Raw genomic sequence first — 17085 nt, forward strand, 5'->3', positions numbered from 1 at the left:
TTTGTTGATATTTTAAAGCTAAAAGCTACCAAAGAAAGTACTTATTTCAATATATGCAGTTTTTCTTTAGAATCCTTGAGACTTTGTCTTTTCTCTTAATAACAGTTGTGGATGAGCAGAATGCTCATAGTGAAGAACAAGTGAACCAGTCTCCAGTGGAATACAGCAAAGAATTGGATGAATCCAAAGAAGATGAAAAAGAGGAAGATACAAAGGAACTTGAGTCTCCATCAAGTGAGTAAATTAGGAATAAAATAGGAACATTCCATCTCCTTATAGTTGTATTTGGAGCATGATTGGTTCCATAATTAAAAATACTAGCATTTTGTTTAACTGGAAGCTACTCACAAATTCTAATAGATTTGAATAAATAGAAGGTAAGTGAAAAGTGTGGGAAATAATAGATGAACAGTCTTTTGGAATGTATTTACAAAGCTGAGGAGGCACTTGTTGGGGAGAGGAGTGCCTGAATTTAATCCCTGTTTAATCAGTGTTTACACTCATCTTTCTACATGAACCTGAGCAAAGCCTAGAGCCTAGGTGATGGTGGCAATAGCATATCTCAGTTGTAGACTGAGATTCTCAAGCTACATAGAAATTTTAGGAAAGCTGTATCTTAGCAGTGGAAATTTCAGTCTTTTCCATGGTATCAAAATGGACAGTGATGTCCTGCTGGTGAGGCCACAAAATGATCTGTGAGTCATAGAGAAACAGTGGTAGCTGGTGGCATCAAAGCCCATCCTCTAGATACTTGGTGAGCAACTTTTTGGGGCAAAATGAGAAAAGTATTTTGTGATTTGCATCTCCTTTTTTTCACCCTAACCCACACTAAAATCCTCAAAAGTTGTCCTCACAAGGCTCTGCTCTGAAGCTGGTGCCTGTGTCTGTAGCTTCTACTTTGGAAATGAGACACTGGGCTGTTGGGGCTTCTCTTGATCCAGGATCTCATGTTTTCTCCAGAAACATGTCTCCAGTGATTGTCTCTTCACTGGTTTCTTCATTTTCTCTTGGTTATGGGAGTCAATGCCTGTTGGTTGCCCCTTTTCAATAGTAGCCGAGAGAGGATGCTGGCCCTACAGATGACCCAGTCCTACTGCCATAACTGTATAATAAAGATATTCAGGTCTAGAAATTTACTGAATTCCGTGTTTCTTGACGGTGTAATTTCTGCATCTAATGGGGAGCTGTATTATTCTTCTGTGTGTGGAATAGAGTGCATATTAATGCTGTCACTGGACGATGGATGTTTAGGGACAAAGCATGGAACATGAATTCAATTATCTGCACTGAAACATCAGTTTTACTCATTAGGGCTCTGTTGTTTTTATCAGAGCATTCACAGAAAAAGTTTATCTTTATTGCAGTTATTCCCATGAGTCTCATCTGTCAAATAAAGAGCAGCTGCTCTGCTGATTTTCCTATTTAATACAACTGCCTTGTTTGCAAGTGCAGAGAGAACAGACTGTGTGAACAGTGTTGTGAATTTTTCAGTAGTATTATGAAAAATGAATGCTAATTTGTTCTGAGTATTATATTTTACCCTCCAAGGATCTTCCTGGTCATTTGATGAAGATAATGTTTTTCCATATGTTAATAACTTCATCTAAATATTTAATGACTTTTGCTAGCTATTACTTGCCATTTTTATTTCTTTTTATTTTTTGACATTATTACAGTGTTTTGTCAGGCATCAATACAAATCAATGTGTTGTATTGCTACCATGCACTGTTGTAGCATTTTGTGATAACTGCTATGGCTATTATGCAGGTGTTAAAGTCAGAAGGAGATGACTTTTAGTCCACTCGGTCAGTCCTTTCATATAAAACAATCCAGAAAAATTTACCCACTTTTCCTTGTCTGGTGTATAACAATTTCTGTTTCACTTCAGCAAGTCATTCAGAAAGTTGTGTCATCTTACTCATGGATACAAGAAAGTGAAGAGTTTGCCATTCCACTTACAGTTCTATGTAGATTATCATCACTTAAAAAAATCCCCATGAATGGGCAAAGCCTGACCTGAAGTGATGTGAACACAATGTCTAAACCCTTGTTCTAGTTAATCCTTTTGTCTTTAGATTTTCCCACTCAACATTTTCTTTCCATAAGTGTCTTCATACAGTACACCCATTACTCTCAGGCTAAGTTATGATTGACATGACCTGATTTGTCTCACTCCTGCCATTGAAAAGGATGCATTGTATGCTTCCCACCACATTCCTGGTGCTGTTTCCCTGCTGTTGTCTTGGTGCTAGTCCTACTAATTCTATTTTTGACAGATTAGTTTTCATCTTTTGAGAGGAAAAATCACATTATCTTGAAATGATTTCATTTTTTTGTTCTGAGCTTCTTCAGATGGTAAAGTTTGGTGTTGCCCTAAGCTGAAGTTTTAACATGTGAGATAATTTGGAGCAGAGATAGCCAAGAAGTGTCTGTCTGTGACCATCTGTTGTGCGAGAGTTTTCTACATGCACATGGAAATGCTATAACAAAGCATTTGGTAATACCCAAACTTTTTTCCTTGGGGCACTGGTTTCTGGGTATGTCTGACAGGGCTGAATTGCACAAAGATTGACTTTCCCAGGCTGAAGCAGGCATTGGCATATTCTCTGAGGCTGCATGAAACTAGTCCTGCCAGGAAAGTAAATTACAGCACCCAAGGTCAGCCCTCTGCAAAGCCAATCCTTCTTCATTGCCTCCAGAGGCAGCCAGAGGATAACTGGCCTCACTGAGCTTCCAGTTACTCTTTGTGAATATCTTCTCTTTCCCCTTGATTTTCTTCCCTTTCCTTTTCCTGAGCCCTTGTCAATAACAGCTACTAAACATTGATATCTGTCAAGGTTTCACTGATCCAACTTCCGAAGAAATTTAATAAATAAGTTTATTATTTGGGAAATTGCTGGTTTGTTTGTTTTCTGAGTTTTTCTGTGGAAAAAGATGATGGAAAACTGATGCCTCCTACAATCTCTCTAAATGCAGAAGGCAAAGATGGACATGGCTTTTTCCCTTCCCTTGCAGTTTTCAGTTTGGCTGTAAATAAAGATGTTTTCTCTGATTTTTCAGCATCTGATGCAGGCATGGGCCCATTTTAGCTGCTTGAAGAAAATCTTGTAGGTGTTGATAAGACAGATATTCTAACCTACAGGCCATGGAACTACCTATATTAAAATTGTTATAAATGACAATATATTGTATGATATGTGTATATTTATAAATAAACATAGATGAAATTTAAGTTTAAATTTAATTATTTCAGTAGTATGTTTATCAGAAGCTTACTGCAGTGTTAAATACTGTTGCATTTTAAGGTGAATATAATACCTTTTATGGACATATTTCCATTTAATACATATAATACTTTTGCTGGTAGCTTGAAGTATAAGCTGAGAATTTGTCATGTGGAGTGCCATGCACACTTGCTCATTCTAATTTGTGTTTGTCCCTTGATATATTTCTGAGTTTTCTTACTGTATTTAGAAGAAAAACTGTGGTGTGAGGGGGAAGGACTTTTGTCATGGAGTGGTAACAGAATAAATTAATGCTTCTGATATATTTTCAGGGCTGTAAAAATTATGTATTGATAATGTCATAATAGGTCTAATTAGTGTTCTTACTTCTGTTTTTTCTGCACAGCTAAAACTGCACCAAGATCTCCTGACAGACGTACAAGCCGAGGCATCCATTCTCAGACAGGTTCTTTCTCTGCTCCAGCTTTGGCAGCAAGCAAGGAAAACCTCCCAGTACTAAACACGAGGATTATCTGTCCAGGTAAGCTTGCTGTCAAATAATGACTTTTACTTTATGCATGAATTCGTTTGATCTGACATACACATACACCATACATTGTGTGGTACTGTATAGGAGAAAATGCATAATAATGTAGCATATTTCTGATCCTTTGGCACAACACCAGAAGTAGGAGAAGTGCCTCATTTGATCCTGGAGGATGAAAAGTAAAATTCAGGATCATAGAAATGCCGAGTGGTTTGGATTGGAAGGCACCTCTAAAGATGATCTAGTACAGCCCTCTGTCATGGGCATTGACATCTTTCACTAGATCAGGTTTCTCAGAAAAGCATCCAGCCTGACCTTGGTCACTTCAGTGGTGGGGCTTGTACAGCTTCTCTTTACAGGGCAACCTCTTCCCATGTCTCACTACCCTCATCCCAAACATTTTTCTCCTTTTGTCCCATCTAAACCTACCCTATTTGAATTTAAAACCACTGCCCTTTCTCCTGTCACTGCAGGCCCTGGTGAAAAGTCTCTCAATCATTCTTATAAATCTGCTCTGTATTTTGAAAGGGCACAATAAATTCTCCCTGGAGCCTTTTCCTCTCCAGGCTGAATAACCCTACCTTTCTCAGCCTGTCTTCACAGGAGAGGTGCTCCAGCCCTCTCATCATCTTTAGGGCCCTCTGAGGACTTGTTCCAGCAGGTCCATGTCCTTCTTATATTGGGGACCCCAGAGCTGGATGCAGCACTGCAGGTGGGGTCTCACCAGAGCAGAGCAGAGCAGAGGGGCAGAATCCCCTCCCTCACCCTGCTGCCCACACTGCTTTGGATGCAGTCCAGGACATGTTTGGTTTCCTGGGCCACAAGCTCACATTGCCAGGTCATATCCAATTTTTCATCAACAGGTACCCCCAAATCCTTCTATCATTTATCCTAATCAATGGATTAGGATGAAGAAGCTGAGGGACAAAGCTATGTAAAGTTCAACCCTCTGAGTAAGAACTGTCTGTGGATATCTCTCTGGAAGTGGATAACTGAAACCACACAAAGCTGCTCTGTAAAATAGTTGGGAAAAAAAAATCTGTTCTTACCTAAATTCAATTGATAAATGAAAAACTATCTTTCTGCTCCAAATGGAATTAATACTAGAGAGCTCTAGTAAAACTCTGTTTTAATTAACTTAATTAATAGTATAGCTAAAACACAGTGGAACTAAGCTTATGTTTTTTTCTTTAGGCAAATTTAAGTGAAAGCTGTTAGTATTTTGCTTTGTTTACATGCATTACAGAGTATTTTGTGGAATGAAGTTGATATTAGTCAAAGCAGGCATGTTGAACCCATGAGCTTTCACAAATTACGTTAAATGATGGCTCTGCCAGTTGTAAAAATGGTGAGAATGTTCCTTATGAATGCTTCCAAAGGATAGGACAAAAGAAAAATCATGGACATTTAGGAGATGAAGAGAAAACTGAATGAAAAGCTCTAGCAGTCTTTTTGGATGTTAAGTCACCCATCTGGTTAGTGTACCAGGCAGTGAGTGTGGGCCTGAAACCCTAAATTTCCTTTGTTTTTTTCTTTCTCCATGGTGTTACCTGTGAGAGCCACCCCAATGCAGCATAGCTGCCTTTCTGCTTAAGAGAGCCAGAGACCTGAAAAGATAACCAGTAAAAACTGAGATAGAATCACAATCTTTCCCTGTACAGATTTAATGAATTTTGTTTCTCAGTATGTGGCTTATATTATATGTTTGTCTATTTATCAAATACAATTTTTTTTTATTATTTTCTTTCTGTTTTGTTCTGTTGTTTTTTTTATTTTTTTCTTTTTTAATCAGGTTTAAGGGCTGGTCTAGCTGCTTCCATTGCAGGAAGTTCAATTATTAGCAAAATGTTGCTAGCAAACATCGACCCATTTGGTGCTACGCCGTTTATTGACCCGGATCCAGATTCCTTGTAAGAAATATTTTTTTTCTAAATGTACTATTTTGTTTTCCCTAAGGGCATCCTTCTCACATTTTTGTAGTCTCTTATTTTTTGCATTATGAAGTTCTTGTTTGCCATCATTTGGCAGTAGACCTCAATGTCTGAAAACAAGCTGGATTGTACTGGGTTAGTTCTGAGCATTGCAAATTCTTTTGCAGCAGCTGAAAATAAGGGGAGACATTTGCTTACTTATACCTTGCTCAGGTGGAGGAGGAGGACAGTAATCTTTCAGAGCTGGGTTTTTCAGCCCAAACCAGTTTACTTAGGAAGATTTAGAGGAAAGATCTCTTGAAGTATCTTAGTTCATATTCTGTTCTGTGACCAATCACAGTTTTGGTCAAAGATGTTTGCGTGTCCAGGTTCTGTACTAATGTAAACCCGATTTTCTCTTTTCCTCTAACAGGGAGGGATATTCAGAAAAATGTGTCATGAACAACTACTTTGGAATTGGGTTAGATGCAAAAATTTCCCTAGAATTTAATAACAAGCGAGAAGAGCACCCTGAAAAATGCAGGTAATATAATTACTCTGCCAGTAACAGAGCCAAGATGTTTCCATTCTTTTCTTTTCCTTATCTCTTTATATGAATTTCTTAATTTTACAAATGGAAGACACAATAATGTGTGTATGTCAATATGTGAATCTTGTTTTGCCTGCTTTCAGAAGTCGGACGAAAAACATGATGTGGTATGGAGTTCTTGGCACAAAAGAGCTATTGCAGAGAACTTACAAGAACTTAGAACAAAAAGTTCAACTTGAGGTAAATTTTATTTATGGAGAAAGTTGCTGGCACAATGTGTAGTGAAGAATTAGTGCTTATTTTTGAAACCTGTTATTGTACTTACATCAACCCAAGCTGACCTCAAAGGCCCTGAGTAAAGATGTGCTATGTAAAAGTTGGTCCTCCAAGTCATGTTTTTGAGTAAAATGTCAGTATTTTAAGATCAAAAAATGCCCAGTATTATTTAAGATCAAAAACTACCCAGTTTCTTGTAATTACTGGGTTGAAAAAAGAGAATAAATTGTGTAGGTAGGATATATTTCCTAATGTTCACTGTATAAAAAGACAGACCAGGTTTTAATGGCAACCACAGAAATGACCATAAAATTAAGAGAAGAAAAGAGATAAGTAGTCTTAATCCTTCAGGTTCTATTGAAAGTATATGAAAGCTACACATATAGGAAGAGCATGTAAATAGTAGAACATTCCTGACAAAAGGGAGGAGATTCTGAATATGCATTGCAAGAAGCCCAGCTATAGCAGTAGAGACTTTCTCTAATATTCACACGAAAAAGCAAGATATTATCAAAGCAACAACAAATTCCATGTCTAAACATAGTTCTCATTTGGCTTTTAAGTTCTAACATAAAATCTAAGTCTTCCACATGGTACTGGGAACTTAAAGGAGATATAAATGATTCCCAAATGCAGAAAAAGACTATAGGATGGTTATTGTTCTTTTCACCCAAAGAATATCTAAGGTGGACTTTGACAAAATTATATATAACATATATAATTTCTCTTTGTATTTCATACTATTTCATACGGAAGTTTATGATATTTATATGAGGTTAACTTTTTAAGTTGAAAGAATAATTTTAGGTTACTGGAGCTCTTTCTCACTCTGAGATTTAGGAGGATTTTGTCTGGTAGCAGCAGATTGCTGTTAGCTAAGGATTGAGTAATTATCAAGGAATTATGCAGTAGTTAGCAAAAATAATGCCAGGAGAGAACGTTATGTATACTGGAGATAGAAGTCTAATTTAAAGATCTTTTGAATTGGATTCAAATAAGATTCAATAATACTGTTGACCTTTCCATATTTTTTTCCTAATATTCCTGTAAGTAAGTCAGCAAGTAAAAATTGCACATTTACTGTTGTCTTGCATATTATTGGATATATTATGCCTGCATATTCAGGCACTAGAAGCAGACTTCTACTGTAATACAAATGGCTGTGCGGCATCTATTAATATCACACCATATTTTGGATACTGACACATCTTGATTAAAATGTTACATTCTGTCTTGCTGCTAAGATTAAATCACAAAAAGAGAGCACTAAGCACATTCTGGAAATAATTTGCATCTCTTTCTCCTCCTGATAAAGATGCTACAGATTTTGTCCTTATTTCTTTAGATTTTTTTTTCATTTGTATAATTTTAAGATCCTTCTGAGGACTGGTAACATGCAGTCATCTAGCAATCTTCATTAAAGGCAGCTTGACTGGCAACTTCATGGTCCATAAAGTGACACCTGCATATAACTTGCTTCAATTCCATGCCTGTGGCACTGCTGCAGGACTGCATTTTTGACTCCCAGTGGAATGGTTTGAGATCATTGGGCTTCCCCCTGCAGGCAGTTGTACTGCTGTAAGTCAACAGTGGTTTCACTGGTGTCTGTAAACTTACTCTTGGCCAAAAGTGAGATTGATGCCCTCCCATGATCGTGTTGAGCAGGACATGGAGTTGCTTTTGTGTTTTGGGGGATTAAGCAGTAAGAAGGAAGGACTAGATGGTTGGAAATAAGGGCAACCTCTTACCTGCAAAATCAACAACTCCCATCTACAGCCAGTGTGACACCTGCGGGGTCAGTCCTAGATTTATCTTTGCATTTCTGGGAGGAGAGTGAAGTTATTTTTGCAGGAAGTCAACAATACATGTAAACACTGACAGCTAACCACATGTTTGTGGTTATGCCAGAAATATTATTGGATATTCTTGACACCCACCCTCCAGCCCCTGGTTTAAATGGATTTGACTAAATAACAAGTTGCAATTGCAATTTTGGGAATGCTGGTATAGGATGGAAGACTAGTTCCTAAATGTATAAATGAATCTTTTTGTAATGTCCTTGGCAATCTTACTGTGTGCACTCAGGGAGATTGATTTTCTTACTGCAAAAGATTTTTAATCCTTGATGGACAGACCATGGTCAAAGTGCATGAGAAATTTCATAATAAGGGATGTGAAAATGTTTCTTTCAAGACTCATGGAGCACCCCTGCTGTAGATACTACAGCATGTAGATCTACATATTTTTCACCTCTGCTAAGATTGGAAAGAAGAGGTTTGTTTTGGAGGTGCTGCATTGCATGGAGGGACTAGTCTTGTACCAGACCTCTTAAAGACTCTGTTGTCCCCTGCCAGCTCTGTTGAAACTCATGTGCTAAAAATTACTCTTTACTGATTTCTTTTATCATATTATTTATGTACTGAAGGAGCATTTATTCCTTACAGTGTGATGGACAGTACATCCCCCTTCCAAGCCTGCAGGGCATAGCTGTGCTAAACATTCCCAGCTATGCTGGTGGGACTAATTTCTGGGGTGGAACCAAAGAAGATGATGTAAGTAGCATTAAAGAGACTTAACCTTCTGGGCAAAACCAGCAATAAATATAATGAACTGCTCTTCTCACTTGATTTTAAAAGTAGTAGCATATAGTTTGGATAACAACTCTTATTTCAGGAGGATGTTTCAGTTCTTGTATTGTCTTGCTGTTTTTTTTAAACTGAAAATATGTTCCATGATTTTTTTACTGTCCATTTTCTTCTGTCATGTCCATTCCAGCAAAATATTCATAATAAAGCATAATGATTTTGTTTTTTAAATGGCTCTATGATTATTTTTAGAAATTAATTTTATAAACAGAGGCACAAGTAATTTTTCTCTATATTGTTTTACAGATGCCTGTAAATAAGGTTTCTCAAAGCATAGATTCTTCTGTTTGATATAGTCTAACAACAAGCAAGGTAGACAGGATAATCAGTCAAAGTTTATACCTTAATTTTCCTCCTGTTCTTCAAACAGCTTTGCTGTGAGGGATGGTGATTCAGAAAATGAAGACTGATGCATTTAGTGTCCGATAATTTAGTCAGGGTAGTAAACTGGTTTTTGAAAATTATTTTAAATGAACCTTTAAAATACTTTAAGGTACCTTTTTCCCCTTCTTTCTTTCAACTCCTAAGAAACATTTCATCACATGGATCCCTACATGCCTTACAACCTGGAACAGTGTTACTGCCCCTACCCACTTCACTCACAGCTCACCAACTGTAATTACTAGCAGATTATCCTAATCTGCATGTCCTGATTTAATGTGTGATGTCTGAATCACCTAAAATTGTAGTTGCAAGCTGGCTTGTGATTTTGATGTAGACAATCCAGGACTCTTTTGCCAAAACATTTTATGTTTCTTGTGAGTTTTTATCCTTTCATTTTTTAATGCATACGTAAAAACATATCTACATATAACGTGTAATTGAATATCATATCTATTGTATGTAATTGCATGTTTATATTATATAATACATACAGAATTGCATATGAATATATATGTTTTCTATATGTGTATATATATACACATATGTAAAAGTGAAAAAAGAAATTTAGACAGGTTTTAGTTCCTTTTCTTTTTTTTGGTATATGCGAGAGGATGTAAATTCTATTTATATTTGGCAATGGATATCTAAAGCTTTTATATATAGTCCATGTTCATAGTCAGAACTTGAAAGCTGCTCTAACATCTGCTCAGCCCCTGTTCAGGAGGGTTTTTTTCTCCCTGGACTGCTTCAGTGAGAGAGAAGATTTGCCTCAGCTTTCATACTGGTATACAGCAAATGTGTGTGTCCTGGAGCAGTTTTACTGATATTATTAGTCTTCTAGTGAGCAGATGTGCCAGCAGAGTGACATGTTTGTTCTGGCCAAAGTTAGGAGCATAATTCACTGCTTTAGTGCAGTCTTGAATGACTCTACATCAAGAGGTGATGGTGGTCTGAAGTGCTGCTGGTTCTGCTTGTCTGGACAAATGAAAGATGTTACCTTGACAGCTCTGATGATTGCTGAAACATTAACAGTGAGCAAAGCAGGGCATCTGCACCCTGACTGGCCTGAGCACGGCATGTAATTTTGGTGTCCAGAAGACAGGCTGGAAACTTGACCTGTAGCAGGAAAGGAGTCAATTTGAATGTTGATCCACAGAGATTGGTTTGCCTTTAAAAGGAAAAAAAGGAGAAAAAAGAGATTGGTTTTCGGTACAGATATTGCTGGTGGAGAGACATGGCAGAAGACTAGTTGAGTGTTTCCTGTCCTTTTGCTGAAATGGCAACACAAAATAAATGAAATTTTACAGCTGTTTTTTCTTAACACGTGTCAGAGCTAGTCCTGTAAACATCAGTTACTGGATCAAGAACTCTCCACACTTTTTCTTGTAGAACTGCAGAATCATGATCTTGGTTCTTTTCAAGATGTTAATACATTCCTGTGAAAAATAGAAAAAATCCATGGAAACTGGAAAAAAGAAATCAGAGGGATTTCAGAGAAATCTGAAAAACAGAGAACTGTTTTTCTTCAGTCTGGTCTCAGGTGGTACTGATGCAGCTTACTCTGCCTAAGTTGCCAACTAAGGGAGTCCAAGTACTGCTCAGAGAGGTGATCTCCCTACCCACTAAACTCTTACTGGAGTGATGTCTCCTGCTGATTTTTCTCCCTCATTGCTCCTTATTGCATCTCAAGATGAAATGGCCAAGCTTCAAGTGACTTTAGCATGGTATCACCCACCAGACCCAGCTGAAGTGCAGCCTGAGATCTGCCCTGAGGCTGAATTCCCCAGCAGCACACCAGGTGGCGAGAGTTCCTGTGCTTTGTGTGAGCCTGAGGAAATTCTGCACCTTGGATGCACAGAAGGACATCTGTTCCATACAGAAGTGGTTTTCTTGTTTACAGTGGATAATTATAGACAGCACAAACAAGATTTTCTTCAGTATCAAAGCCCTGTTAAGCCAAGCAGAGCATGGACTCGGATGTTGGTTTCCAGAGAATTCAGAACATAAACAGATAAGCACTTCTGAGAAGAAAAGGAAAGCATTTATTTCTCTTACCTTCTCCTACCTTCAAGAACCTCTTAGATATCAAGTACATTACCCAAGCAGAGATTTTAATTGGCCTTTCATCTTGCCTTGAAAAACAATTTTAATCTGCATTCTGAAGCATGCCATCTTTTCTATATAAGGATATGCCTTGTCATCCAGATATTTCAAATGGTATCAGCATTGCTTTTTTAAACGATATTTGCCTGTTGTCTGTGGTATCTTACTCCTATGACTTTGGAGAAACAGTGTAGTTATTCTACAGTAAAGAATTTAGAGCATTTAAATGTTGAAAACAAATCTGTAAATGAATCTGTGTTTCATAGTAATCTAAGCACTGGATTTGCAATCAAAAATGGAATACTTTCTTTTCCTCACAGATATTTGGAGCTCCATCATTTGATGATAAAATCTTAGAAGTTGTTGCTGTATTTGGCAGCATGCAGATGGCAGTGTCCAGAGTCATCAAACTGCAGCACCACAGGATAGCTCAGGTTTGTTGCTTACTTGCAAGCATGCAAGATGGTTGGCAGCAGTTTGGGATTCTGGCAATAGCAGGACGCTCAATGACCACCACCCTATACATTAATAAAGCACTGACATTGTTTTGCTTTTAGCGGGTAACAAATTGTCTTCAATGATGAATGATGTATAGGAGAGCTTAATTCCTGAGACAGTTCTGGAGAGAAGCCACAGCTCCTCATAATCAACAGATTACAGGTGGCCTGTCAGTCTCAGCAGTGTTTATTGCCCTGTAAAATAATGTGTTTGTTCTTTTCCAGTGTCGGTCAGTAAAGATCACCATACTTGGTGATGAAGGGGTTCCAGTGCAAGTCGATGGAGAGGCATGGATCCAGCCCCCGGGAGTTATTAAGATCATACATAAAAACAGAGCTCAGATGCTAACACGAGACAGAGTATGTTGCAGAAAGAGCTACCATTGCTAACATTGGTTTCTGTGATAATTTGTTTCAGTTATAACGTGAAGAAAACAGTACTTATAAAAATGTTTTATAACTATTCATATAATTCATAGACCTACTTACAGTGATATATTTTCTATAATGAGCCAGATAGAGAACTGCTATTTTGTATAAGTGGCAAAATTTTGTTAACTTTTGTTTGTTTCATTAGTGCTAATCCTATACTCTTATTAATATATAGTAAGAATGGTCAACATTTTATCTATTCCTCCCTCCCTCCCTCCCCTTTTACTGCTTCTTTCTTTTTCCCTAGGTGTGTTATACCAGTCACAAACTGGAAATTTTAGCACACTTGCATAAATAGCAGAGCTCTATACTGTCCATTTTCCAGAATAGCTTTCTGCAGATTTCTCTCTGTGTCCTACCAATCCTCCCTCTCTCCCATGAGCCAGTCTCAGACAGAAGAGACACAAGTACAACCTAGTCACAAAGCCACTGGAGAGTTGATGCTTGTCTAGGATTATTGTGTGAAAGGTACAAGTGCCCCTCAGTTCTCCATCCACTAGCTGGATCCTGAATTTGGGGTGGAGTTCAGGTGGAATTTGAACTCTATTTTAGTAAATTTGGTTTTTTTCTCCACCATTTTTAATATTTGAATTCTGTATCAGAATAATATTTGAATTTCTATCTTGATATCCACACAAAGTGTGCTTGCGTTAGAGAATCACAGAATTCTAGAATTATTTAGGTTGAAAAATACCTCTGAGATCATTGAGTCCAACCATTATTACTGTCTTTGTGTTCTTATTGGTTTGGAAGACACAGTTTGAAGACTATGGGGAGGAGACAGAGAGCAAGTTTTCAGAAGTGGCTTACTCACTATACTAAGTTTTAAAAACTTTAGGTGTACAATTATTATTTAATCGGGTAGTATTATTCATATAAAATTAAATCAAGCACCTGCTTATTTGTTAATTTTAACTAAAATAATATATAATTTAAAATTATGTAAAATGTAAAATTAAGTTTTTTGATGAGAAAGAATACTCCCAAGTGCTGTCAATTGAATGTATAATTCATTTTGATTAGGCCTTTGAAAACACCCTGAAGTCTTGGGAGGACAAACAGAAGTATGATTCCTGCAAGCCTGTCATTCGATCTCCCTTGTACCCTCAGCAAGCTGTTGAGTTGGCTACAGAAGAAGAAGTTGCACAGATCCAGTTGTGCTCACAAGCTGCAGAAGAACTTATTACCAGGTAAAGTAAAATTAATAAGTTGGATTGACAACCTAGACATCAAGACTGAATTATTAATGCAAATTCATCCAGAGATTTAGACATGTACATTTTCCCTGGTTTAAAGTTTTGTTGCCACTATATCAGTTGGTTTTTTCTAATTTAAAAATGTTTTTTTATTTTTGAGGCTCAACTTCTTTTTGTGTCCTTTTCCTATGTATTTTTAAAAATTTTATTTATTTGTTTTTGTGTTGGTTTCTTTTCCTTGTAAAAACCAACTTTCTGAAGTAGCAACTGAAATGGAAAACTGTAAAGCTTCTTTGCAAAAATTGAAGCTTCTCTTTTTATGACAAAACAAAAATATAATTGGGAATTATTGGAAAAACCCTTTAGAAGTCAACTCTAGAAGTCAGCAGGATGGAAACTTCAGCCATTCATATAGGCTGAGATAAATAAAAACTTTTTTTTTTTAAATCAGAACATTTTATAAAGCTGCTATTCATTTTATCATAGCAACTAATTATCTTTAGCATCAAAATCACCAGTAATATAAGAAAGGAAGGGCTACATACTCTCTTTACACTGCAGTCATAGACAAATAATTTACCCAAAGTGAAGTTTAGCCAAGACATCTTAAAAACTTCACCATTCTAGAGATGGTCTGGAGGTTGTAGTTACAGTTGGACCTCCCATAATCTTAAATGACTGCAGCCATTTTCATGTCACGTCTGAAGGATATGCCTTGTGAAATAGGTGTAAGGGTTTTTAAGATAATTTCAAGTAAGTTATTGCAATGTGCTAGAGTCTTCATCTGTATTTACTTGAATTAATAGGACCAACATTTTTTGTTCCATTTTTTGTATAGCATTAGTGTTCTAAGACAAATAAATGCATCTCAGTATTTTGTAGCATCATAAATAATCTGTGTGATGGATATAATTTCTGTGAGGTGCTATATTGCTTGAAGAAATACTTGCCTTTCAATTTTTGTTATAAAGGACTATAATTTTATGAGTGTTTTTTGAAACATGTTCTTGTGCATTTTCTCGTCTGATGAAGTTGTGTACTCAATAATTATTCTTTAAAGAAATTAAGAAACATTATTCTCCTTTTTAAATGTTTTTTTAGGATCTGTGAAGCAGCGAAAGTACATGGCCTCTTGGAGCAGGAGCTTGCTCATGCTGTTAATGCATGTTCACATGCATTAAATAAAGCCAACCCAAGGTTTCCTGAGGTAAAGAAGAACTGAGATTTATATAAATAAGCTATAACATCTGGGTGCAAAAACTTGTGGCCTGAGGACTGTCCCCTGTCCCCATTTGAAAACAATTTGGATGAGAAGGCAGAAGATGCAGTTTCTGCATTCCCCACTGTCCTCCCCAGCTGGTACTGTACAGGCATATCCTCAGAGAGGGTGGAGGCATGAGAGAGGCTGAACCAGATCTGTTACTACATAAAGGTCATTTTCTGTGGATGCTTTCACAGAAATGTTCATGCTTAATTGCTATCCAAGTGCTATACAGAGAAGGCAAAGGGGCTGATGTGAAATGAGTTTCCTGGTTTCTCTCTTCACACTAGATAATCTGGGTGTTGTCTGGGATTGGACCCAGGACTGATTCATTAGGTAGAGGCTGTCCATATCTAACCTAAATGGACACAGGGTAAATACATTAGTTGACCTTGCTTCTTGAAGTGTGGTTAGTATCTTGCTTCTGCTGAGGATAAGGTGAAAAATTGGAGTCAATAGTCATTGTAAAATGAAATTCACAACTTTTCTACTGGTCTTTGTCATGTGTGGATTGATATGGTGTGGTGGCTGATCACCTGATGATCTTCAGGATTGTATTAATGCCACACTAAATGAAGTTGAGGAAAAGACAGCAAATAGATACTACATTTTTGGTTTCTATTCTCAGTGCCGGACAGGTTGTCCGTGAGAACTAAACTGATGTATTTCTCCTAGGAGAAGGTACTTAATATCTGTGCTGTAAGGTGAAAGTACTTATTCTCAGTCTGACTTGCATCACTTCAAAGAATGTTTATGCTTCTTATTCCCCAGAGCCTTACCAGAAACACTGCCATGGAGATAGCTGTCAATGTGAAGGCCCTACACAATGAAACAGAATCTCTGCTAGTAGGAAGAGTTCCTTTGGTAAGGTTGCACAGCACATGATTTTATTCTTCATTCAGGTCATCTGTGATTTGGTCTTTGCTGATTTTTGGTAAATTGGTGCCAAAGTGAGGACACACTGCAAGAAGTTCTGCAAGGTCAATAGGAGAAGATTACACTGCATTTGTGGTTGGATCAGAATAAGTTTTGAAATCTTCTCTTAGGCTGGCATCCATCTTACCTCACTTGAGACAGCTGAGTCATTGCTTGGACTCTTCTTGTTAAAAGTCAGGGGAGAGAAATAGGTATCCTTGGGAGGCTGATTCACACTCAGCTGTCTTGGAGGCCTATGTTAGAAAAAGATTATTTATCTTCTGGAGACATAGCATTTAAGAGAACCTCTGGAGAACTATTATGTGACCATCTTCAGAGTTTAAGGGGAGCCTGGGGTGAGAGATGTTTAGGTTTATATAGTCAACTTCTACAGACCTAATCTGGGCAAGGAAATATCACTCCTGTTCTAATACCTGTCAGGAGTTATTTTATAATCTTTAACTGGTAAGTATTCAGTAAACCCCTAATGGTACTTGGAATCTTCTTTGGCAAGTGTTTGTGTCTAAAATGATAAAGATTTCTCAACAATTGTATCTGGGTGTATAATTAGAAAATTTCTCTACTGGCATTGTGAAGAGAGAAAAGATGTCAGGTTTTGTATGCTGGTCCAGTTTTACATTAAGAAGATACTCAAATTACATTTTCTTTAGATTCAAAAGCAGATTCATTACTAGCTCTTTTATATGTGTTGTAATTAAAAATGGGTATTAATAGGAATATTTTCATTTAGCTGAGTTAGGATGTAATACTGCAGGTTCGCATACCATACAAACAAGTGATAAATCTGTTTTAGAGTAACCAAAAGTAAACTTAGTCTAAAGGCTAATAATTATTTAAGTTATAGAAATAGTCAAAGATTAGGTTCACATGTTTTATTTTACAGTGTTTTTGAAAGGAAAGTTATTTCATTAGATGTTTTTGTCCAAGAAAAGGGAAAAAAACACCTGCTGATTTTTTTTTCAAATTGCTATTGCTAATCCCATATATTTTAGATTTAGCTGGGAATTAAAATAGAGATTTAAAAAAATTAAATATTTTTACAAAAGTAATTCGAAGAAAACATTTAAGTTGGTGATGCCATACTAGGACTGGTGAAATTTATCAAGACAGTTTGGAAACCTTC

The 17085-nt window shown here is 37.0% G+C and overlaps 1 protein-coding gene across 3 annotated transcripts in view; it reads left to right on the plus strand.

Annotated features, from left to right (window-relative positions):
- Positions 1-17085, plus strand: part of DGKH (diacylglycerol kinase eta) — a 159803-nt gene that overhangs the window by 121060 nt on the left and 21658 nt on the right. For all 3 annotated transcript variants that reach the window (XM_077173659.1, XM_054654464.2, XM_077173660.1), the window contains 11 exons: positions 106-234; positions 3632-3766; positions 5565-5682; positions 6116-6226; positions 6376-6472; positions 8953-9060; positions 11961-12074; positions 12363-12497; positions 13593-13759; positions 14867-14972; positions 15798-15890. In XM_077173659.1, coding sequence (XP_077029774.1) covers positions 106-234; positions 3632-3766; positions 5565-5682; positions 6116-6226; positions 6376-6472; positions 8953-9060; positions 11961-12074; positions 12363-12497; positions 13593-13759; positions 14867-14972; positions 15798-15890 — 1313 coding nt within the window. The remainder of the gene's footprint in view (positions 1-105; positions 235-3631; positions 3767-5564; positions 5683-6115; positions 6227-6375; positions 6473-8952; positions 9061-11960; positions 12075-12362; positions 12498-13592; positions 13760-14866; positions 14973-15797; positions 15891-17085) is intronic.

The sequence above is a fragment of the Agelaius phoeniceus genome, chromosome 2 (genome assembly GCF_051311805.1).
Source record: "Agelaius phoeniceus isolate bAgePho1 chromosome 2, bAgePho1.hap1, whole genome shotgun sequence".
Lineage (NCBI taxonomy): Eukaryota > Metazoa > Chordata > Aves > Passeriformes > Icteridae > Agelaius > Agelaius phoeniceus.